Below are 27,243 nucleotides of genomic sequence, written 5' to 3' on the forward strand. Positions count from 1 at the left end.
TTAACTTAACTATGTTGACAATTTGTCTTTAAAAGGTAAATTAATACTTTCAGTTTTAATTCTACCTATTTGACGGCAGATTATATGTCAAAGAATTTTAAAATGCTGATAAAAATTGTCTTCTTTAATTGGCACCTGCACAAACCTTATACCTCAATATTTAATTTGTCTCATTCAATTCAACTTTTACACACATGTAGATAGATATTTCAAAGAAAAGCAGCAATGGAAAAAAAGTAAAATATACAGGGTAAATTTTGATATTTAATGTAATCAATACCTTATTGTTATTACAAGCGTATATGATTAGCTCGGTTCTCGTAATGTTTTATCTGTTTAGTTCTAAAGCTATCAGTTGTTTCACGTTAAACTCTATATTTGATCACCTAATGAAAAAATTAATATTTACAATTAAGGTAATTTTTTTACAGCATATATAAAATGTGGAAAATTTAGCTTCAATTTATACCCCCCCCCCTCTCTCTCTCTCTCTCAGAATAGGGTATTTCGAATCACATGTGAATACAACGACCGCTTCTGTATAAATATGCGTTTAATATTTTGTTGTTGTTGTTAAATTGTATTTGTTAATACAATGCAATGGTATCACAATGCAAGGGCTATTAAATTTGCATTTTGTTAGTGTTGGTTGATTATTAATTACTTGTTAATGAACGTTCCCCTCCGTGTTTCTACATATCGTACGCAGGCATTACATAGGGTGGATATATATCATGGATTCAAATAATGATTAACTTTTACTTTCTTAAGACTATAGAGATATATTATGAACTAACTAATCAGTTAATAATATCACTTTTTCGCAGTGCCTGTTTTGTCACTTTTAAAAAAGTTACTGCTTCGATATACCCGGAAGAGGATCGCAATATACTATAAAGTTGTGGTGTCATAAGATGTACGCATGGTACAGTCCCTTTAAAGATAGACTATTTTATCACATAGAATTGTTTCCTGGCATACTCTTTTCATACAATATACTACAATGAACTCCATATACCCGTGCGTGGACTGCAAATTTATAAATCATCATTAGTTCCAACTGTGGTCAACGAATGGAATTCCTTACCTTTGGATATCAGAGATTCGAGTTCGTTATCTTTATTTCAATTTTTTTTTCCAAATCTCTAGCAGTAGCCCCACCTTATTTCAGTTATGGGAAAAGACGTACTAATATTTTACACACAAGACTCCGTCAAAATTGTGCGCTAAACATAGATCTATATAGATGCAATATTATATCAAGCCCTCTTTGTTCATGTGGGAAGATTGAAGACGTCCATCACTTCTTTTTCTCTTGTCCTAAGTATGCTACTGCTAGGGAAGAATTTTTAAATAAATTTCTTTGATTTGGCAAAATTCATATTCTTGACTCTCGTTCCTTACTTTGGGGAGACGACTCACTAAGCGTGGAAGAAAATAAATACCTTTTTTCAATTGTTCAAATTTATATTTAAGGTACTGGCAGATTTGAATAATCACAAATCTGAGTATTTTTGTTTTGCTTATTTTATTTATTTATCTCGTTCATCCTTGCATAAATGTAACATTAATAGTTGATAACATTAACTTTCTCACTACATTTATCAAATATCTACGTACTGATGTAATTTATTACTGTATAAGTACAAACTGAGACGTACAATTATGTTATGTAATTGCAATAATATTGTATTTGTCGTTTAACATGTAGGGAGAGGGCGAATTAAATTTTTTTAACTTGTGCCCAATCCCATCGCAATATATAATGCAATAAAATATATATGTTCAAATCAATCAAGCAACTCTTTTCATCATAAAAAATATCTTCACAAGATATTGATAGGTCTAGAGTTATGTTGGATTTTGTATGTCCAAGTAAATATACAATGAAATCAGATACATGTATTCCTTTCGTCGACATATTAAGGACATATGTTTGCATTGCACAGATTACGATTTTTTGTCGAACGGGGGGGGGGGGGGGGGGGGGGGGGCTCTAGGATAAATTTTTGTGTGTGTGAATTTAATATGTTTGTTTTACTTTTCTATTTGCATGGGATCCATCTTGATCCCCACATGTTGAGCATGATTAATCAATTTTAATCAAATTTAATGTAAGAATTCTTTAACAATAATCACGACATCTGTTTGAGGTCTGTGTTTATTATACACACGTCAATGTAGCTTTCGTGTATTCATGGCCAGGTAAAAACAACAGGTGTGAAAAAACTTTTACTTCCAAGAAGTATTGTACACTACTAAAGGTATCTAATACCTGAGGATAAACAATATATATAATCAAGATCTTGTAAAGTTTACACAATACCTTACGATTGATGAAATAAATGTTAAATTTCCTGTGACGTAATGAACATCAGATAAAGTAAAGAAAATTGGGAAATAAATCGTGTAAAACGCTTATATAAGAAAGGAAAAAATATTAAAAGATAAAGATACTAACAAATATGATAAATCTTTCCAAAAAGGTTCCAAGCAATGCATATTAAACATTAAACTTATGACCATACTTAAGTCAAAATCTTAGCATGCTTTATGTTACGAGCCGCTGGTACGACAACTGAGTAGAGAGAAGGGACGATTTCAGGGGGAACCTGTACCTGAGCGTACCTGCAAATTTTGTAACTTGGACAATATAGAGGACGAACTCAACTTTCTTCTAAAATATATAATATGATTTATATAATATTCTCAGAAGGGAACTTTATGAAAGTGTAATGTTTCAAAACACTTCCTTTTTAACCCAAGATGATTTATTTCAAACATTCATTTGTAATTTTTTTAGGAAAGCTGCTATTCTTTAATATTCTGCATTTAAATTGTGCATTAAAATTATGATAATAATTAAGTGTAAAGAGAGACTTGTAGGTCCAATAGGCTGAGTGTTTGATTTAATTTGTAATTGAAATACTAGTAATTATGAGCTTTCCTTTACTGTGTATGTGTTATGAAATACATGTAGATTGTTAAAACAACACCCCCTAAAATCTGAATGAAGCAAATGCATAATAAAAGACCATTTATAAGTGAAAAAGTAAGCTTTTTTTGTTTAACTATCAACCAAAAATGCATTTAATCTGGAATACAGTATAGTGAGGCAAGCTTTCTAAAGATTTTCATTTTCAGAAGGTCTGAAATTACAAACAACATGATGACTTATTACAGGTACATGTACATGCATAGGTAGGCGGTTACATTTTTGACTCGTTTTCATTGGTCTTCAATTACTAGCTAATAGATAGTGATTGGTTACCTATGTATACATGTATATGTACACATATTATATACACACACAGAGAGTTTACGAGGGGTGGAGTTTATTTCCGGCACATAGCATTAGGAGAGGGGGGGGGGGGGGGCTTTATTACACATACTTTTTCTATTTTTATCGAAAAAGAATGTTTTTCTCCTGTTAATAATATAGAAATTCAATTTTTTAAAGGTTTGGTATAACATTTGTAGCGACTTTCAATACATTTTCCCCATAATAAAAACATATAACATTTACCTAAATATTCATTATTAGTACATTAGGGTATTTATCGTTATCAACAATTTAGAAGATTGAAGATTTCAGATTTTTTAAAATTTCTTTGCTTGTCCTATTTTCGGGTAAGCCCCCCCCCCCCCCCCCCATAATTTACTGATTATTAACTTTTAATACTGTTCAACTTAATGAATGACGTGTGCATATATGGCGTATATGTGCGCCACTGAGGAAGGAGAAATGCCAAGGAAATATTTACGTTGTGTGTCAGTAGACAAACAAAGTATTGAAGGAGCAACATGTCACTTAAGAAGGAGACCAGTACCAGTGCACACACACAAACATTTTTAGAATATGTTCACACCAACAACCATTTGATTAAATAATTAGACCAAGATGACAGTGGCTTTGCTTTCGATCTATATAAGTTATTGTATGACCAAAGGAAATATCAGAGTGTGATCTACATGTATCTGAACGAGTAAAGTTTACATTTCCAGTTTTATTTGGATTAATTAAATTCCACAAGCCATTGTGAAGACCAATTTTTTCGAGATCATTTGTTAAAGTTAGAGCAAATGTCTTTGGTTAAAGAGTAATTCAACACCAGTTTATATAAGCCATGCGTGATCATTCTTAATTTTTATCGCTTCATTTTAAAAATTAGTCTTTTAAAAAATTCATGATGTTGAATAAATTGTATTTATGGGCGCCGGTTTATTTTCGAGTTAATTTACAACTTATTTCTTATTAAACCTGTACGTGTACTAGTATTCTATATATTGTAGACTAAAGGGAAATTGGTATTTGTACAGGTAACGCTAAATTCTGACAAGAGTATTAAATGTTTAATTTACACTCAAAGAATACACATGTTGTATAAATAAATAAGCCGAAAGCTGCCGTGATACATTAATTCTTAAGTTTATTGATTTATCCCTGCACAAGACATGAAGTCTCTCAAATTCTACCTGTACGAATAAATGTGAAAAAATAAGAATCATTTATTAGGCTAGGATATCTTAACTTAAAATGTTCCTGACATTGATCTTACGATGTTCCTAGCTTTTGTCCTTAGTCATATCTCAGGAAAGTTTCGTGAACATGCCTGCCGATAGCTAACGTCCTCAAAGTGATTTAAGTCAATTTAGTTAATATATTAATTTGAACCTATTTGAATAATTTAAAATTAAAATTCATTTTATCTCTTTTAATATTTTATTTTTCTTCTAAATTTATAATCAACGGATATGACGACTTCCGCGCCATATTTATCATTTATTGCGAAATTCTCGGTGTATAGTGTCACGCACCTAGGTAGACCCACCTGTTTAGATTAGGCCCCGCCTACTATTCCAGTAACCTTACGAAATGTAAGGGTTTTTTTTTTCTTTCTTAAGTTTTGTCTCCGAATGCGTCAATCTACTACCGATCACGCTTTTGCATCAACATCTTTAAATCTTCAAGGAAATAAGCTTATTTGTCTAGAACCATATTAATTTCAAATAGTATTTCTTTAAATGTTGCTATGAGAAAATATATAAATTTTTACTTTATGCACTTATTTTCTTGTTTGAAGTAAACAAACTAAAACATTCAAAAGATGTCCAGGGTTATTATTTATTGTTATAAGACATCAATCTTGACTTCTCCATTTTTCCTACCCTACATGTATATAAAGTTCTATCTGATTTCACGAAAGCATTTAAAATAATTAAATTCGAATATAAATTGTTTATGTTAGTATATTTCTACCTTATGTCATCATACAAACTGTACTAGACAGTGCTTTAACTTAATGGATTTGAAACAATTCCGCGGAATAAAAGATTTGTAGGTCAAATCAAAAAAGTAGATCAAAATGGAAGATTATTTTGCCTGGTACTGCGTTCCATACACGACAGACAGGTGCGATCATACCAAAATCAGCGAAGCTTGTAAAGTGTGTACACGATCCATTGTTATGATTGTTCCTTGTGAATCGTGATCTCCCCGAACAGATACGTGATGTGGACTTTCTAGCAAATACGATGAAGAAAACTAAACCTGTTGGTGGAGCTAGTAGGTTAGATAAAATGAACATTTATTTTGTATACATGATTTAAGTGGCGATTCTTCAATTACTCTGTCTGATCGATTTTTGTCAATAAGCAAATGATAATGACTGTCAAGGACCACATTTTGTACCCAGATAGATTTATATAACACCGTTTAAGTCCACTTATAGGCCTATACAAGTGCAGTATTTGCACATGGCTGCGAGTGTGCGTTTGTTTATTTGTAACTAGGTTTTTAAAAAAAAGTAAGGTGGCCTTTAAGTGCTAAAATTTAAGATATATTAAAAAAAAGTCCTAAGTTGTGTTTTGAAATACACAACGCAATTAGAATCCATCACCAGTCTTTTTTTATTGTATTTATTTAAATAGAATCTATCACCAGTCTTTGTTACTGTATTTATTTAAATACACGTATTCATGATTCCTCAACCCCACCACCCTTTGTATGAAACAATACTTTAAAGCTATACTAAAGTTTATACCAATTGTAAGCCGAATACATCGCGTCGGTTGACAATGGTTTTCTCCGGGGGGGGGGGGGGGGGGGGGGGGTCAATTTCAACTGTTACATGTACCCCCCCCCCCCCCAAAAAAAAAATGCACTATTTATATATTATTTATAAGTTGTGATTTTAGATAATTAGATTAAATTTTTATTCAATATCAAATACCTTTCTACAGTTCGATGATTAAAAGCCCTTGCAATATCATGGATGATTTCGATAATAAATAACCATCGTGACTACGTTCTTTGATCACTAAATGACTGAAAATATTTTATATCATTATTAATTGTTTAAAATATCTCGGGAACAAATGCGAAATTCTAAACAGAAATGTGGATTTTTTCTTATCACATCATTCTTAAAACACGGAGGTTAAAATCTTTGAGAAATGAACATCCGTTACTATTGTTATGAAATAAAGAAATGAACATTGGTTACTATTGTTATATTATACACTGTAATAAAGAAATGAACATCTGCCTACACAAATTCAAAACAGAAATTTGGATTTTAATAAAGGCTCTTTGTGACAATGAAATTAGAAATTTATAAAGATGATAAAAATTATAAAGTAATGAACATCAGTTACCATTGTAATATTATAAAGAAATGAACATCCATACTATTGCTATACTGTTACTGTACAATATTAATGTATAAATATATCTGCTGTCATAAGTCAAACAAGTTCTTAGTGCGTACATGTAGGAATTAACATACTTTTTCTGTATACATGTATCATTATACCTAGCATAGATTTGATGCTTAAGTTCTTTTTACTCATTCCTTAAAACATGAATAAGCTCTAAAATGTACAATGATTCTAAAGCCATGATTACTGAATATGCATGTCTCTTTACCTGCATCACTGTTGCATGTTTCAGCTCTCGACCGGCAGCTAAAACGACCACCAACCAGACGCAAGCAGTGAACCCCAATGGTCGAAAAGAACACGTATGTACCACATCAAAACCCCTACCTGGGGCAGGTGTCAAACAAAGGCCTCCATTAAAATCACGAATATCTTTCTCTCAAGCAAATAAATCGGCGAAACCTTTGGGTGCAGCGTCTTCTATCAAAAGCAGTGCAAGTTCCAAAGTTGCTACAACTCCAGCGAGTGGCAACCTCGTGAAAACTGAAAAGAAGAACTCAAACTTGGAGGCAGACAAGCTGTATGCTCAGATAAAGCAGAATCTCGAAGTTAAGAAAAATGCCGCTAGGTTGCAGAGCATGGGCTTTAAAGGAAATTTCAAACAATCGGAATCCTCTAATCATTTTGTTCTGCTTGGTGACGTCACCAAGCCCCTCCCAAAGACATCAAAAATAGTTCGACTGTTTACGAGCAGTACTTTTACTGGTAAATCCTGATGCTTATTTATTTATTTTTTTCTATATTAATTTTGTATTAATTTTGTTATCATTTTTTGTTCTATAATTTTGTTATAATAAGTATTATTCATTGAACTTACATATTCAAGTCTGTCATAAACTTTTAAAAATAATTTTTACTATTGTGAAAATTAGATACTATGTTGGAACGGAACATGCTTCTGGAAAAGACGTTTCCTCAGATAAAGCTGTTTTGTCAGGCCCGAGGGTACGAGTTCCAGGTGGTGGACATGAGATGGGGGGTCAGGGATGAGTCCACAGACGACCACATGGGAACAGAGCTGTGTCTGAAGGAACTGATTCAGTGCCGCGACATATCGACTGGACCAATCTTTGTGGTACAGCTTTTTATTAACCACTACCAGTGAGGTTTTTTTTAATTTTGATTTTGTTTTTTTTTTTAAATATTTTACCTATTTTAAATTGAAATATTTAGTTTGTTCATTCGTAAAGGTTACATTTGTTTATATTTTTTTGATTTATAAACTGGTATTTTGGTTTTAGTATGTTTTGGTTCGTAATGTTTTGGCCTTTCTAAATATAGTCATTTGGGGGTGGGGGTCGATGGTTGGGTAGTGGTTAGTAGGTAAAATTTAATGCTGTACTTTTACTTTCACGTCTAAACACCTGGAACCTGTCTTATATAATATATGCTGTTTCCTTTTTATAAAAACAGACATTGTTATCCCATAAGTATGGATACTGTGCATTACCAAGAGAAATTCAGGCCACAGAATTTGAAAAACTCCTCAAAAGTGTCAAAGATAAAGATAAACTGGCATTGCTGAAGAAGTAAGACTGAGTATTTTTTTTTTCGTTTTTGCTTATTTGAATATTTTAATGTAAGACTGCATATAACGACCATGTTCCTTCAAATATTGCTGTAGGAAATTTAACCCAATGCATATAAAGACATTCTATGTTTTCACAGGTGGTTTATTAAGGACGACAACTCAGTTCCAGCTATGTACATTTTGCAATCCATCAGTACCATTTTTCCTGAATTTCTGTCATCCGAGGCCGAGAAAAGACTAGAAGCCAAAAAGAAATGGTGGGAAGACAATGACGCTATGCAAGAAGCGCTTTATTCTGCTGCAAAGAAAGCACTTGGAGACACGGAAGCTGAAAAATATGTCATATCCGGTTTGTCAAATGAATGAGTTAAACTTATAGAAGTTAGATAAAAAAAAAAACTTTTGACAATAAATACATTGTACAAGAATTTGTAAACAGTAGATATCTGATTTCATTCACTTAAATATTATTGTTTGTTTCTTTAGTTACTGAAAAAGAGGTAAAACAAGGTTTACTTGACATAAAAGATGCAAACAAACACTGTTTGTGGTTTCAAAGAACCCTGCGAGGAATCGATAAAGCTGAACCCTCTAGGCTGGTTTCAAGATATACAGGTTTGTTATATTAAATTAATAAGCAGCTGCCATAAAATATTTCTATCTATAGAAAGAATTTGGTAGCTACTCAAATTAACTCAAATTTTATGGGATAAGCTTAAAAAGACCTTGGATAAAATAAATCTCTTAATTAGCCATTAAAGAGTGTAACAAACATAAAAGTTGAAATAGTAAGATATGGTTTTGTTTTTAGCTCACCGAGACGAAGTCAAGGGGAGCTTATGCTATACCCCCGGCGTCGGCGTCCGGACCTGGTTAAAGTTTTTGTTGCAGGTCCTGTATCTAAGCTATTACTTGTCCTATCTTCACCAAACTTGCATGGATGATGCATCTGGACCTACTTATGGACTTGAAAGACTTGGAAGCTGAATCTGAGTCCTAAATTTCAGATGCTGGAGGAGGTTAAGGTTGTTGGACCAGGTTAAAGTTTTTGTTGCAGGTGCCCTTTGATAGCAATATTTAAGTTACTGCAGGTCCGTACTTCACCAAACTTGCATGGATGGTGTGTCTTATGATACTGATGCACCAAACAGGCTTGAGTGCTGAATCTGAGCTATAGGTTTCAGATGCTGGAGGAGGTTAAGGTTTTTGGAGCAGGTTATAGTTTTTGTTGCAGGTGCCCTCTGATGATTATATCTTAGGTACTACCTTTTCAACTTCACCAGACTTCCATGGATGGTGCGTCTTATGATACTGATGCACCAGACAGGCTTGAATGCCGAGTCTGAGCCATAGGTTTTGGATGCTGGAGGAGGTTAAGGTTGTTAGAGCTGGTTAAAGTTTTTGAAACAGGTGCCCTCTGATGATTATATCTTAGTTATTACTTGTCATAACTTCACCAGACTTCCATGGATGGTGAATCTTATGATACTGATGCACCTGACAGGCTTGAATGCTGAGTCTGAGCCTTAGGTTTCAGATGCTGGATAAGGTTAAGTTTTTTGGAGCAGGTCACATGTTTAATAGATTATAGTACTAATTCAAACTTGCATAGTTGATTAAACTGTAATATGAATGAATCACAGAGGAAGCTTCAGATGCAGAGCTTGATCTCCATTATCAAGGATGCTAAAAAATATATCTTAGTTATTACAGGTCCTTACTTCACCAAACTTCAATGGATGGTGTGTCTTATGATACAGATGCACCTGACAGGCTTGAATGATGAATCTGAGCCATAGGTTTTGAATGCTGGATAAAGTTTAGGTTTTTTTGGAACAGGTCACATGTTTTATAGATAAAAGCTTGCATAGTTGATTTATCTATATTATAAATGAAGCGCAGAGGTTGCTTCAGATGCAGAGCCTGATCTCAATTATCAAGGATGCTAAAGAAATCTCCTACCTCACTCAAACCTGCTCGATAGATAGATGTGTTTGTTGATAAATGATACAACATGATTCCTATGATAAAGTATTGTATGGTATGAAACAATATTGTTTAATATGATACAATATGATATCATATGTAATATTATAAAAAGTTATATGATACGATATGATATTGTATCAATTTTTTTGATATTTTATGATATGATATTGTATCATGATGTTGTTATGTATAGTATTGTATATAATGATACAATATTGTATAATATTATATCGTATTATAAATTTATTATTTTATCACATGATACTATTACATAAGATATTGCAAAATATAATATTGTATCCTATGATATTGTATAATATGATATTGGTTTCTGTTATAAAGAATTATATCACATGAAATTGTATTATATGATATTGTAATATTATATAATTAATAATATCGTATCATACGATATTGTATAATATGATATTGGTTTATAATATGATATATTATCATATCACATGAAATTGTATTGTATGATATTGTTAAATATATTATTGTATGATATGATACAATATGTATAATATAATATTATATTATATAATATTTTAATTATCATATAATATTGTATCATTTGATATGATACAATGTTGTATCAAATGATATTGTATCATATGATACAATATCATATTATGTATAAAAATGATACAGTATCATACAATATCATACTATATTATAAAATGTAATATCATATATTTCAATGTTATGATGTATTATGTAATATGATATTGTAATATTATACTATATTGTTATATATATTATGATATTGTATTATGTGATCAAATACAATAACGTATAACACAATACAATGTCATATCATATGTTACAATATCATATCTCATCATTGTTTATTATGGTATTTTATTGTATTATATGATGTATGTTGTAAATATGATAGGATGCAATATTTAATTTTATATTATTGTATTGATTAACATATGAACAAATGATTATCATACACTTTTTTAACAGATGATATATGATATTGTGTCAAAACAGAATCCATGAATATCCAAGATCATAAAGTTTGATTTTCATTTAATACGTTAAAGGTGGTCTCATAAAGGTGAAGTCTCATAAGGGTGATGTCTCGTCTCGCTGAGCTTTGTAATCTGTGATTACCTATGTTTTATCCTAATTCTACGAATTCTTAAACTTTTAAAAACCCAACGAAAAACAGTAACGAGTTATTACATCGAGATGAATTTGAGGACATTATTGTTTTTGGTATCTACATATCCGAGTTATTATGATTTTGTAGTAAGAATTTAACCCTGATTGCTTTTCTTGATTTTGATTGCAGAATGTCTAGGTTCAGAAGAGAAACTAAAAAAGGTGAAGATTTTGATGTCTGATCTAAAGGAGAAGAAAATTCCAAAAGTACTTCCGGCTGAAAACATCTGTACCTACGCGATTGATTGGACAGGAAAGGGTGAGAGTTTGTGCACTCAAATAAAATATTCTTTTGTAATGATCGTTTTAGAAAATAACTACTCTGTTACTGCTTTAAATCGTAGACCAATTTTTTTTAAGAGTTAAATTTGGCGAAAAATCACTCTTTATCACGACATATAGCTACCATACTGTAAATAATTGCTAAGAACACTTTTTCAGATTTTCCTCAGATTGATAGTTAAATTTGGCCACAACAACTCATCACCATGATATATTTTAAAACTAGCATACAAAAAGTAAATAGATATGTCATTAAAACAGTTAAAATTTGCTTTGTTATACACATAATTATCGGAAGACACTGCTTGTTATTATTTCATTATAAAAGATTTGTCGAAACTTCAGGATTTTTATGTCAGAATTTTTCAGTAACTACATAATATTTATTTACAAACAACTTAAGGTATTGATCCTGAGAATAGTCAACACAAAGAATACTTGGAGAAAATGACTACTGATTTCAAGACGCAAGTGTGTCGGCTAATCGAGAAAGGAATCCAAGAAAGAGAAGAAGAGAGTGTTTCAACTAATAACGTTTTGTTTGAGGAATGCCTTCAACATCTCAGATTTGCTCATGAAAAATCCAAAAATTTCCATGGTCGTGAAGCAGTTCTGAAGGTACATGTATATCAAAGAAGCTTATTTATCTCTTTGCCTGCTCGGGAGTGAAAGCTATCTCTAAAATCATTCCAAATCAATCGCACAAAAATGCAATGCAGTGAATACTATATCGCGTACCATAACTTTTAATAATATAATTATATTCCTAATGAAAATATGTAAAATCTTTTTCTACATTGATAAAAAAGAAAACAGAGGCATACCTGAGCAAAGGCAACAATTTACCGCTAATCATCCATGGAGTGTCTGGCTCAGGGAAGACCTCCATTATGGCTAAAACAGCCATGATGACAGCATCTAAAACCTCCAACGCTGTGGTGATTATAAGGTATATATAATTTTTTTTTTAGAAACAGTCAATTAGTTTTTAGATTTATATTGATGTTGAAAGTATTTGCATTTTTTGTGTCGCAGTCATGCAAACAAATAAAGGTAGAAGAAGAAAAGAAACTTCTTGTTTAAGGTAATGAAATAACAACATTCCGCTGATTACAGGTTTCTTGGTACCACTCCTAGAAGTTCAGATATTATTTCTCTGTTGAGAAGTATTTGCAATCAAATCAAAACCGTCTATGGAGATACATCAGTGACATCGGAGGTAACTGAAACATATTAGTGAAAATATTTATCATAAGGACCCAAACTTCATTTGTAAATTACTGAAATTCAACAAAGTTGTGGTTCATTTTAGGATCCAAAAGAACTTGTGGAAGAGTTCCAACGATGTCTGCAAGAGTTGCCAAAACCTGACAAAGAACTAGTCCTGTTGCTGGACTCTATGGACCAGCTAGATCCTTCTCACCAAGGTCGACAGCTTGGCTGGATGCCAGCTAGTTTATCAGAGCATGTAAAATTCATTGTATCAACCCTTGAGGAGGAAAAATACGAATGTTTTCCTGCCCTTAAGTTTTTATACCCAGACCAAAGCAATTACATTGCTGTAGAAAAACTTCCGGAGGTAGATGTAAAGAATATTATTGGTTCTTGGTTCAAAGAAAAGCACAGAACTTTAACTAATTACCAGATGGATTTGTTGATGAGGTCATTTGACCAATGCCCTCTGCCTCTGAACTTAAAGTTATCGTTTGACGAGGCCTGCAGATGGACATCTTTTGCCGCCCAGGATTCCACTAGACTTCAAACAACAATACGTGCAAGCATCAACCGCCTCTTCTTTAGACTAGAGAGGCAACACGGAGAACTGTTCGTGTCTAGAACGCTTGGCTACATCACGGCGGGTGTGTTTATACGTTTATTGATGTTTTTTTTATTAAATCTTCTAATGCTACAATTTTACTTTCAGAATTGTTTCATGTCAGAATTTCTCACGTTGACGTTCTGTTCATTAATAGCTAAAAGTGGCCTGTCCGAGGGAGAATTAGAAGACATTTTGGCATGCGATGATGACGTCCTTAATGACGTGTACACTTATTGGACGCCACCATTGCGTCGCTTACCGCCATTGCTGCTTCTGAGATTGAAAGCGGATTTAAACGAATACATCGGTAAAACCCGTACATTTTAATGAAAGAAACTTTTAAACAGTAAAATTTTACTTTTAATCAATTAACAAAAATTCAATTTAACTTCAAAAAATAAATTTCAGTTGAGCGTGGTGCAGATGGGATGACTGTGATGTATTGGTATCACCGGCAGTTTATACAGGCAGCTATGGATAGATACTGTGAGAATGCGAAGATTCTCCATGAAGCACTGGCCGATTTCTTCAGTGGAAAATGGTCAAATGGTATACATGAAACTTGTTTGTTCACTTCACTAGTATTCATACACTTGGAAGACCCATAGCTCATTTGACCTCAAAATAAATAAAATGTCTCGTAAAACCAATTACAACAAAAATCTTAAAAGTTTGTTTATTTGGCTCAATATTAAATGCACAGTTTGTCTTAAATCTCTAAACACCTCTCAGTCCTTATGTTAATTATGATGATCGGAGACATTTACATTTTGTTTTTATTTTAGGAATTAAGAAGCCCTATAAGGACAAGTCTGGAAAAGCATTTGAAGAAGATAGATTAGTGGCGGCACAGCCTCTGATGTTTGGGAGTACGTTTAATGTTAGGAAACTGAACAATCTCCCCTACCACAGAATTAAGGCTGATCAGATAGAGGCGCTAAAAACAGAGTGTCTATACAACTTTAAGTTTATATTTTGCAAGCTTCTTGCCACTTCTTGCAGGTACATGTTTTTAATATTCCTATATTTCTATTCCCGCTTACAGTGCTCCTCTCTATAAACATTGTCCGACTCTGAAAATTTCTTAGTCGTTCTCTATTACGCAAAAGCAGAACTCAAAACTGCAAACCGAATATTGTGATTCTCAAATTTTTATTTACAAAGGGCTGGTTTAGAAATGATCTACAACATAAAATATCAACAAATAATCAGTTGTTTCTTTTTATTGTACATGAAACTATCTCCTGATTTGCGACGATGAATAGTTGCGAGTGGGGGAGTCCATGGATCTTGTACATGTATTTATGACACGCAAATACAGTCATGTAATATCTACATGTAAAAATCTAACGACATTGATATATCTATAGATGTGTTCACATTTATTCGAACAGGGAGATATTCCCCATAATTTAAAGGTCGTAATCAGAATCAATTTCTTATGAAATATCCACAAGGCCGAGTTTAATAAGTATACCGCCTAAGGAAATGCTGTAAAGCGTATGCAAAACTGGTTGTAGTTTTCCGACGATGTTCTAGAACTTAATAACAATAATGCATTGATTACAGATATCTATTGAAATTTTATAATTTATTGCTAGGTGATTTATTCTAATTATCTATCACAATCAAACACGTAAATTTTTTTTTGTGACGTCTACTGCACTTCCATTTTATCATCTTGAAATTCGACTGCCATGAAATCATTTTCTAATTATAATTTGATTTTTGATTTTAGCAACGTTTTGTCTGATTTTTCCCTCGCATCTGAGAAAACCAACGACAAACAAATCAGTATCATAAGGGACACCTTGCAGTTGTCTGAGCATGCGCTGATCTTTGATAAAATGCTTCTTGTGCCTCAACTTCTAGACAGGCTATCTGAAGAAAAGGTTTTGTAAACATATAGTTCAAACGTCTCATAAACGCTTTACAGCATACAGTAAACGTAATCTACCTTTGAACGGGCAACACTTCCGTTCATGTGTCTTTGATTCTATCCGATGTTTTATTTATAAATATCATCTTTTTTTAGATTTAAGGGTTTATTTAATTTTGATAGATGTTGTATTTTCTTTCGCAAACAGAGCGTAGCTTCGTTTTTATCCCAGATGGATGACTACCCGTTCAGTTTTTTATTTCCTCGTCATCATATGTTGGCAAAACCTGGAGGTTCTCTCGTGTTTTCTTTGTCGGGCCATACCGCAGACATAATTAGCGTGGACATGAAACAAGATGGCGTCACAGCAGTCACGTGTAAGCAATGCTTAACAGTCCAAACTGTATATAATTTTTTATATGAAATTTTGTAGTTATATGACTTTTTATCATCTTTTACTCTAAATTATTGCATGTGAATAGTACAATCATCTGCAATTTTATTGCATTATTAATATTTTCAGGTGCAAAATATCCAGACAATAGCATTAAATTTTGGGATGTCAAAAATGGAAAACTGCTGAAATCAATCGACAGTATTGCCCCAAGAGCCGTCAAACTGTACTTCATGTGTAACGATAGCATCATTTTAGCACATTTCCACTACAAGATTGTGGGACTGAAAGAATCGGGGGAAATACTGTACACTATCCCAATTCCAAGGGAAAGAACTCTCTTTTGTCCGGTAGACAAGGGAAGAGTGGCCTTCCTTGTGTTCCAAGATAATACCATCGAGTGGTATGATGCTAAAACTGGAAAAAAGACTGAGACCATAATTTGTCCAGATGGGGTTCGATTCGGCGACACTGGAGTTGCAGTCAGTAAGTTAAATTATTAATACATCAACACTTTAGTACAATAAAAAGTATGCAACAGTAGTAAAATGTAAAAGAGATATGGTTACAGTATGAACAAAGGACTTTTCAAATTCTTTTTTAATATCAACTTCATTGATAACTCTAAATTGCTTTTATATTACTATAAATTTTCAATAGTTAGCCAAAAGACGTTTTTATTTAAAACGGCATGGTCACAATTTTGGTCAAATTCTGGGTTTTTTCTGATTTTATTATTTACAGCGCTTTAAAAATGCATTTAAAAGGATCAAATGAAATTTGAGAGGCAGTCATTGATTTTCAAGCAAAATGAAGTGCTCATTATTCTTTGTCTTGTAAACAAGGTTTATGCCATGGTTTTGTTAACATAGCTTTAATTTACCAGTAAAAAAGTCTTTTTTAAAGCTGATTTGTGTATCTTCTTATTCAATTTAAGCAGAAATTGACAGTTTCTAACTTTTTACAGGTTCATTTAGGCCTAAAACTGGAATTTTTTCACTTTAACATTCAAAATGTTAACACAAGCTTTGTTTACATGGCAAAGAATTGTACGCTCTGTAATTGCTTATTACTCAACGAATGACACTCAAATTTAGGCTGCCTATTACAAAAATGCCTATTGTTGAAGCATTGTAAACACTTAAAACGTAAAAGTAATTTATGCCCAAAATCGTGACCATGCCCCTTGAAAACGTTGAGTCCATAATGTTACCAGTTTCGATTAAATACAAGGCATGCATTAGTTTTGTACACATAAAAGATATTTTTATTCTATTATTAAAATCAATAGTCATCACCAACAATTCACATAAACAGATATTCTTATTTTTATACTATATACTGTATTGTATACATATTTCTTTTGTGTAATATTTATATATTTTCACATACATAGACCAATTTTACCAATTCAACATTCCACTCAATATTTTACTTTTTTAATCATTATAAAAATACACATTATATATAATACAATTATATCATTATATTTAATATCGACCAATATTCTTCTACCATCTACTGATCTATGATAATAATTCAATGTTGCCATTTTTCATGAAAAAAATTGACGCCCCTCCACTTTCAACTGATTCTGAATAGCAATTAATCATATCATCAAACCATCTCGATTAAAAAACATATTTTTGTTCCTCAACAAAATGGGTTTCTTGTGAAAATATGACATCATAATTATTCACATCCCTTAGCCAATCAAAATGAATTGTTTGTTTCTATACGTGTTTTAACCTCGAACATTTAGTGAGAAAATTTTTAGTATCGTATTGATCATAAGTTCAAGAGTTAAATTTGTCGACTTACTAGTGATTGTTGCCCTTGTCACGCTTGTCGGTCTTTTTTCTTTGCTTCCGAAGATCTCTCGGGAACTTTTCAATATAAGGCTGGGTAAGGAAGAGCTCCTTAGCATCCCGGTGTGTTTGTTATCAAGCTTTTGGTATAGGAGACCTAGTCTGTCTTTGCCAGGCAATTTGTTGTTTTTAGTGGATAGGGTGGCCTCTTTGTCCAGTCCAGTCCCCCAGAACACGTCGAAGGTACCTTCAGCAAATGTAATGTTACCGTCGAGTGTTTTCGAGAATTGCCCTGAATTCTACCACATGTATTTGATCAGCCTTTCAAGTAACGATCTCCTCTATTACAGTCTCTTTGTCGTCACTCCATCCTTTAAGAAATCTTTTTAGGTTACTGTATTCCCAATCCTGTTAGCATCAAGGGCTGATTCCGCATCTCTCACCTTCTGTGCCGCATCAGTGTTCCCCGAGCATTGTGAACTGATACGCGTGCTCTACTGATATGTGGCGCTCTCCGAATATATTTGAGAAAAAAAAAAGATATTTAGTAAAAATACAGAGTGTGTAAAAACTATCATGTCCTCTCACCTGTATGTCACGTGACTTCGAATTTTATGAAAAATAATAGTGTAATCTAATAAACAGCTTTCAACTCGCACTTGACATAGGTTTGTAATATATGCCTGCATAATAAATATTTATTTTGTTTTTATATGGTATGGGACACTTCTCAATATTATTGTGGATATTAAACAACTTTCATCGGTTTAGAATTTCAAATTTTACAATACGTGACCAAAAATATGTTTTTAAAAAAATTGGAAAAGTATATTTTATAATAGCACCAGCGGGATTCGAACAGACGACCTACAGATTCGTTTTTAACTTTCCTAGATATTGCGCTACGTGTAAGGTAACACATTTGAGAAATAAAAAATGTAAAATTAAACACAATGTGGAGGTGTACCATATCCCCTTAATTGAATTGAATTTCTATGTAATTGCTTTAAAATAGGCCATGTTTTCCATGAATGTTGACAGGCTCCAAGACTTTGGTTGCCGCCACAGTGGAACCACGAGAAAAATTCATTGTCCTGGACTTAATAACCAAACAGGTCTCTCTGTATGATGTCCCATACCCGGAGGAGGTTATCAGACGTCACATTATCAAGTCCTTAGCCATCTTGCCTGACGAAAGACATGTCATATTCTCCATCCGGTTTGACAATGACATCCGGTTCCTGGATGTCTCTACGATGAAAGAGGATAGAATTATTAAAGGTATATTTTACTATTTGTACATAATACCGATTATCATATAAACAAATTCTGCAGCATGCATATTTACACACAATACTACGTTTTATGCATGGGTTTGGTTGTACATTTATAGATGTACTCAAAATAATTTTGGTACCATTTTCCATGAACTGCAGACTTCAATATTTTTAAGTTCTTTAGATTAAATTTTTATTGTGTAGAATTTTTACCTTATTGCTTATTTATGCTCAAATGAGAACATAAACGTACATGTAATGCTAAAAAATTTGATATATATAAAAGAACATTATACGAAGATAATAATATTATAAATATTCTTAATATTGAAAATGATACCTCCTTTAAAAAACAGAAAATCAATACAATGCACTTCAATCAAAGCAAGAAGAAAAAATAAATAAATATTGCATATATTTTAAAATACGTTATTTTAAAACCACGAACTTACATGCAGTTTCCTTTAATTTTAAGGTAGCAAAGGAGATTTTACACTTGGACAGTTTGTTCTTTCTCCTGATGGTACAGAACTATTCTATCAAGTAGGACAAAGCGTGTGCACATGGAACCTGAAAACAGAAAAGTTAAAAATGGTATGTAACGACGATTATTATTATTATTCAATTTTAGAACTTAAATTGTGAATTTTGATTGTATTTATAACATAACTTTATGTGTCAAATACATGATTGATTTGTTCTCTTTGATTAAAAAAGCATGTATATAGTGCATACATTGTTTTCTATTTATTTTCTTAAATTATTTATCACATATTAAATTGTATAGATCGGGAAAAATAATGCATTCTCAGGGACTGCAGAGCTATGGTCAAGACCAATCTGACAGATTATTGCGTTCTCTGCAATTCTCACTTATTATAATTATCTTAAACTCTATTTTTCACAGAAATATTTACATCCTTGCTATGTCTTCGGCATCGCGTCAACAGACTGGAAAACCATGGTAACCATTTCAAATACGCCAATTTTAAGAGTATGGGACATAACCAAGAAGGTGACCGACAAAAACAAAATAAAAGCTACTGGCGCAGTGAGAGGTCTTGTTCGCATGTAGTAAGTAATCTACATTATTATTGAGAAACAGTATCTTAATATCAAATAGGGGTAATATATATCTTACGTTTGATCATTACCTGTAAAAACCAACTCAGAAGTAGATATGGTTATTTTCATTTAACCGTGCAGTGTTATTAAGTATCCACGATGGTTTCAAACTCTGTCTTTAGTGATTATGGACCAACATCCAGTCCTAGATATCTGTTGGGTCTAGCTCAACTGTACATGTTGGATCGTAGGAAGAAAGGAGAGGAGGAGGACTTTGGTGTTGTTGCGGTTGACCTCCTCATTGGTGAGGTGTGCAAAAAAGGACAACTGGTGAGTCAAATTATTATTCACACACATATGCACACGTTTTTTTAATGTATATTAATTTATCTTCCTCAGTTTGGCTTGTTCTGTTACTGTTTTTGTTGCTATGGTTAAAAAAACATTTGTGGAAAGTTGTTTGGTAAACAATTGATAAAAGAATCTTTTTTTTATTTTTATTTTTATTAAATTCAACTAACAAATTGGTACCAATAACGGTAAAAATAAATAATAAATAACACATTGTTTTGAAAGGAAAATTTTTGTGGAATAATTTAAATATTACAAAATGACATCGACAACGATCCTTTGGAAACGTAACCAGAAATAAAGGATGAATTGAATAATTGACCAAAACCACACTCTGGTTATTTACAATAGGAGTGTTCGATTTGTTGTTTTACAAACCTTTTAATTTTACAGAATGAAAAGCCTCGGTTACTGGAGGTCTTAAACGACAAAGAAGTTATCATATGTTCGTCCGACCGAAAACTTCGAGTTTTTGACTTAGACAAAATGGAAATTACGAGAAGTTTCCAGGGAAAGATGTTTGAGCATATTCCATTTACTCCGTATGGATACGTGGAGTTAGTTGTATTGAAAGAAAGAGGAGGTAAGAATGAAGCAAATTAAGTATTATATTTGATTATGAAATTAAGTCTTGCAAATCTCGAGATTTTCAGCGTGCATTGAATAGATAATTCAAAAATATTTAAATTCATTGAGACTTGGCCTAAGGTGATGTTGAAATATTTTTTAGAACTTGTAACGGTGACAAAAGGAAGAAAACACTTCAAAATCTATGACGTTAAGAGTGGAAAAACCAAGGCGATCGTTAAATGTCCCTCAGAAGGGAACTGCAGACTAAAGGGTTTAAAGGTATTTAGGCTTAAGTGTTAAATTTTCATGTTCCCTCATTTAATTCAGAAAATAAAATTATTTTTGCTTATGCTGAAAAGATTCAAGAAAAATCTTTAGCTCACCTAAACCAAGGTCCTGAGTGAGCTTTTTTTTTAAATAACTTTCTGTCCAGCATCCGTCCGTTCATCGGTATGTCTGAAAACTTTATACTTGTTTGCCTCTTCTTAAACTCCTGCTCTAAGTAATGGTTTTTTTCTATAGATGCAATTTTGACGATATTCATATGTACCTCCCATCGGCTGCCATATTGTAGGATAATATGCCTAGATTATTTATTTTGATATAGTTTGGATTATTCGCTGTATAGTTCTGGGTATCATGTTCCAAGTTTGTTGCTAAGAAAAGGAAAATTCACAGTCATGGCTGCACCGACGGGGGATTATGCCTGCAAAATTAAGTCTGTAAAAACCATCTAAACTATCAAACTTGACGCCAAGCATCCTTTGGTTGGTTGATGGGGATTCTAATTTGTTTGAATTAGAAGCCCTATGTACCCTTTTTAAAGTGAAAAGAGTACCCTTTTCTCGAGAGCCATTGTAGTAAAATTGCCCACAAACATTATTTTAAAGTGAAAATTCAAAAATGTTAATTCCATGAACATTCAAATAGAATATCATATACATGTAAAACGGAATCGTATAAAAAAAATATTAGCTATAGTTTGCATTTAATGATAAAGCTGGATTTAGAGTTATGTATATTGTAACTGAAAATCGCAATATCCCATGGGTCTAGCTTGAAAAGAAATCAATTGAAAATATATAAAAATCAATTATAAAAATTAAACTTATAATGATATATTTAGAGATCCAGGGGCCCGTTTCACAAAGATTTCCTAAGATAGAACTTAAGATATGCTTAAGTTATAACTTAGGAAGTTCCTAAGATTTGTCATAGCTGTTTCACAAAACTTTCTTAGCGTATCGCAGTTGACTTATCTTAAGATACAATGTAAGCCACTTTCATATCATATTGGTAATTCTAAATTGATACCGTTTATTTAAATTTTTTAAATTTCAATATGACACGAATGTAAACTTTTTTAATGAATGTAAAAATTCATTCCCTTATTCACCTAGAAACATCTTAGAAAAAAAGTAAAACGTGTAAATAGAGTGTAAATAGTGTAGTGTCTATGTACATGTACTAAAATGTTGTATGATATTTTTACATTCACGTACATACAAGAGTAGATCAAAATTACGTAATAAATTCGTATAGATTATTTTTTTTTTAATTTGAGAGAATGGATAGATTGTACTTTATTTTTTTAGCTATATATATTCCGTTATTTATATTTTAATATTATTTTTTAGATCGCATAAATTAATGGAAAACATTGGTCATTGCTATAATTTCTGTTATTTTTATAAATGTTCGAGTGTGTTTTTTTTTGTCTAGTTGGTCCATTTTAAATAGCATGTGTTAACGTATACTGATATGCTTATTCCTAAATCTAAAAACGATCGTTGAAATAGCCAGATGGTTTTACTGTTTCATACCGTATGTTCCAAATGAAATACAATAATCATATGCAGTGACAAGTAGGAATGGACAGATATGGAACTTTTAATCTAAGTTTTTTATAACGCTAGTTTTCTTGTAATGATTGATATAAAAATGGGGTGTTTTGTTTTTACAAAAAGAAAAAAAATCGAAATTTGCAAATAAATGCATCTCGGCTGATAGAAGAAACGAGGATATAAGGCAAGATTTTTAGTTACTGTATAAAACAGCGTTCCTATGGAGGATTTAGCGTCGACATTCCTAAAACACTTCCCGGTCATTTCTACCCCCATCCCCCAACAAAAAAATCAATTAACACCCCCCCCCCCCCCCCCCAAAAAAACCCCAAAGACACCTAGCACCTAAATTTCTCCCTTAAAAAAAGCTTATTTTGTGGAGGGAGAGGGCAATTCATCCAGTCAATCTGTAATTGAGTATTTATTTAGTATTCATTCCTGATTTTATCAAACTATTTAAGAGATCATGGATTCCCGGGCGTGAATAATTTAATTTACATCAGTGCACTAGCTATAACTATACCCACTATCAATCTGCGTGTGCTATCAGATAATCTAAAAAATGTAAAAATTAGAAGTCTACACCAAAAAGTTAACTGATCATGAAGAAATATAAGTATATTTTGATAATTTTTAAGTTTTCAGTTTAGAGTAATGTACATGTATCTCTATCGCCGGAGCTTTGAAATGAATAATTTTGACCATAAAAATCTCGCATTTTAGGGCCAGTCATTAATTTTTACATTTTAAGGAATATATATTGCGTCTTTTTGAAAAGATTAAAAATCTTGATAATAGCCCTTTAATGATACGTGTATTCTAGTATTTTGTTCAACCTTAATATGCATATAATTCATTAAGATAGACAGTCGCCATGTTAAGTTTGTTTCTAAGACATCGATTTACCTATCTTAAAGTTAAGACATAACTTAGGAAATTCATAAGATAAGTTTGGAATATTGAAACGGATAAGTAATGAACTTATGAAAAAGTTCTCTCCTAAGATACAACTTAGTCCTTACAAAATAGTTGAGTTTACAAAATTCCGCATTACTAATTTATTTGTCTATGAGTATTTAAGATTAATTCAAAGCTTCAATGCTTATAGGCATGCTATGATGGTTCTGTGGTAATTGCCCACAGCACAGCAGATAAGTTTTTCCTTTTGGACACTGTGAACAGCAAATTTCTCGGTGTTGTTGGAGAAGATGACTTTAAATGCCAGAGGATATTTGAATACGTTCATTTGACCTCCTCTGGAAACACTGCTTTGTTCTCTGTAAACAGTACAGGAGAAAATGTTTGGTCAATGCAACTCTACAGAGTAAGGGAGGGTAAAGGTATGTTTGCAGAAAACAAATTTAAATAATCTTTAGATGATGTAATGATACCGGTATATCTTTTTATATAGAAAAATATGCTTAAATTAAATTTTTGATTATTTTATTGATTTCAAATCATCACGGCATAAAGATTTAGAACTGTTTATTCATTTTGAAGTGGGTGTCAAACTAACTGACAATGGTTATCCAGAATCCTTGCAATACGAAGCAAGATTCCTAGCTGTACCAAATGTCAGAAATCTTGAAGACTGGGGGTTCGTAACGTCGTATCTGGATAACGTTATTCGAGTTTGGGACGCCACAAAAGGTAAAAATGCAAAAGAAAATTTACATTTTAAAAACTAATTGTAACTTTCTTGATATCGCAGTTTGCATTGTCTTTCTTTTTATTCTAATACTGTGCTAACGCTTCTCCTTAAATTCGCTATTTACGTAGGAACCATCTTGCATCGATTGGGTGGCCATGCAATGCCCGTGACGTTACCGCTAATGAAAAAAGGTTCGAAATATTTTGTCACGCATTGCAGGCGTCAGGAGAATACACTTCGAGTCTGGGACATTAAAACCATGGATTGTGTAGCTGCCTACAAAATGGAAGGAAATGTAAGTGATAGCATGTACAGTTTGAATTTTTTCATATTTTTTTACGCAAAAAAACTAAATATTCCATGTTTAAGTGAAGTATAAACTACATGGGTTATTATACCCCCCGCAAACAAAGTTTGGGGGGGGGGGGGTATATAGGAATCACCTTGTCCGTCCGTCCGTCTGTCCGTCCGTCCGTCCGTCCGTCTGTCCGTCTGTCTGTTCGATTCGTGTCCGGTCCATATCTTTCTTATGGAGAAACACTAAAAGTTCTTACTTCACACAAAGATTGCTTATGACCTAAGGGTGTGTCATGACCTTGAACCAAGGTCATTCGGGCAAGGTCAAGGTCACCAACAGAAAAAGTGCAAAATTCGTGTCCGGTCCATATCTTTCTTATGGAGAAACATTAGAAATTCTTACTTCACACAAAGATTGCTTATGACCTAAGGGTGTGTCATGACTTTGAACCAAGGTCATTCGGGCAAGGTCAAGGTCACCAACAGAAAAAGTGCAAAATTCGTGTCCGGACCATATCTTTCTTATGGAGAAACATTGGAAGTTTTTACTTCACACAAAGATTGCTTATGACCTAAGGGTGTGTCATGACCTTGACCCAAGGTAATTTGTGCAAGGTCAAGGTCACTGACAAAAAAAAGTGCAAAATTCGTGTCCGGTCCATATCTTTTTGATGGAGAAACATTGGAAGTTCTTACTTCACACAAAGATTGCTTTTGACCTAAGGGTGTGTCATGACCTTGACCCAAGGTCATTTGGCCAAGGTCAAGGTCAGTGGCAGAAAAAAGTGCAAAATTCTTGTCCGGTCCATATCTTTCTTATGGAGAAACATTGGAAGTTCTCAGTTCACACAAAGATTGCTTATGAGCTAAGGGCTTGTCATGACCTTGACCCAAGGTCATTTGGGCAAGGCCAAAGTCATTTCCAGAAAGGTGTTAAACTGGTGTGCAGCCCATATCTTTCTAATGGACAAATATTGGAAGTTCTTAATTCACATCTAGAATGCTTATAACCTAAGAGTGTGTCATGACCTTGACCATTGACTTGGTCATTGTTTAAAGAAAAATCAGGCTCAGTATACCAATAATTCAAAATGTTTATATTAAGTGGCTGCTTGACATGTGGAATTTCGTTTGATTCGAGTCATGTTTGTTGACATAAGGATGCAAATGTTATCATGCATAAACAGTTAACTTGAACTAAAATGGAATTTAAAGAATAGAAATTGGTTTGTGTACTCATATAAGCATTAACAGTTTTAAAAAATAGAGCAGTTGTTATTTATAGAAAATGGACGATGAAATAAGATTCATCCAATATTTTCTATAATAGAAAAAATACATGAGTTATGATTTTTTCTTAGCGGGGGGTATCAATTGTGAGCTTGTTCACAGTACCTCTAGTTTTATAACATTTTAATACCAAGTAACAAGTAACACCAAATTTAAAGAATCATTTAACGGAATTTTCTACACAATCGCCAAGCAACATATAAGTAAACTGTCAATCAATCGTCTGATGATGGTGCAAGGACTCAAATTGTCAAAAATCTAAATTCTTGTTTGTAGGAAAACATGGTGTTCGAAGATTGTGAGGATCTGAAGTCGTTTTTCTCGATAAGGACAGACCCTGTACATTACAACCATTGGTCTTTGAAAGGGCTGTGTTGTGACACTGATTTGCAGTCTATGCCAGTTATATACACAGGAAAACGTAAGTACTTATTATCCTCTTACTGTCCTCTAGAAATGTTTATTATTACAGAGGGATACACATCTGTGTTTAGTGGCCCTCTTTTAAAATCTGATCAAAAAATATTATGATTATTGCATATTTTATATTTTTATTTATTTATCAGAATTTAGCATTTCGTGTAGGACCTACGTTTCGTTTGCGTTTCTGTTTTACAATATTTTATGGTAGAAAAAAAATTCAATTGACTTTTTCAGGTTCGGGATAAATGTAACATTTTTTCAGCATGTTTTATAAATTTTTCATGTATAACTTTTCCTGTCCAAGGTGATTTTAAAGGGGAAAAAAGATTAATGTTAAAATCAGCTTTATCGTTAAGATGTGATTAAAATTTTCTCAGAGTTTTGGATGTGCTTGGGTAAGTCAAATGATTGCTTCTTGAAATCAAAGGATTGATATGTTACATTTTGTGATTTACATGTGTGTGATTTCAGAACACAGTGAAATAGACCTTTCCGTGCCTACACCGCATCCCGATGATGCAATGGATCCTGATGACGACCCTGACGAAGAAGACGAATTTGACGAAGATTAAAATGGCTGGTATTATTATTGCTGAACTGCCTTATGTATTGTATTTACAAAAAGTTGTAGTCTTCTGAAAAGATACTGTGTGCATTTATTTTGTAATGCTCTATAAACATGTACATGTAGTTATATGAAATGTCCATCCAATCATTAATGCATGCAAGACTATTTCAGACAGTTGTCTGTATTCCATCTTACTGTAGGGATATTTACGGGGTCGCTCAGTTTTGCAACAAATTCTAAACCACAAAATATAGCAAATTTTGCATTATTTGTCATAACGATCTTTTTACAATATCTTATAGGAAATTGTAA

The 27,243-nt window shown here is 32.7% G+C and overlaps 1 protein-coding gene across 1 annotated transcript; it reads left to right on the top strand.

Annotated features, from left to right (window-relative positions):
* Positions 1-5,409: 5,409 nt before the first annotated feature.
* On the top strand, positions 5,410-26,971 carry LOC128177632 (uncharacterized). The gene is made up of 28 exons (XM_052844429.1): positions 5,410-5,570; positions 6,953-7,425; positions 7,593-7,795; positions 8,134-8,249; positions 8,389-8,600; positions 8,738-8,866; positions 11,544-11,672; positions 12,099-12,313; positions 12,505-12,644; positions 12,812-12,914; positions 13,008-13,554; positions 13,669-13,821; positions 13,923-14,063; positions 14,300-14,516; positions 15,253-15,406; positions 15,602-15,770; positions 15,917-16,273; positions 18,637-18,876; positions 19,348-19,466; positions 19,780-19,946; positions 20,120-20,267; positions 20,682-20,871; positions 21,019-21,137; positions 23,811-24,042; positions 24,203-24,352; positions 24,482-24,648; positions 26,217-26,361; positions 26,835-26,971. Exons 1-28 carry the CDS (start codon positions 5,536-5,538, stop codon positions 26,933-26,935), a joined length of 5,271 nt encoding a protein of 1,756 aa, XP_052700389.1. The 5' UTR covers positions 5,410-5,535; the 3' UTR covers positions 26,936-26,971.
* The last annotated feature ends 272 nt before the right edge of the window (positions 26,972-27,243 follow it).

This window comes from Crassostrea angulata, chromosome 3 (assembly GCF_025612915.1).
Source record: "Crassostrea angulata isolate pt1a10 chromosome 3, ASM2561291v2, whole genome shotgun sequence".
Taxonomy (NCBI): Eukaryota; Metazoa; Mollusca; class Bivalvia; order Ostreida; family Ostreidae; genus Magallana; species Magallana angulata.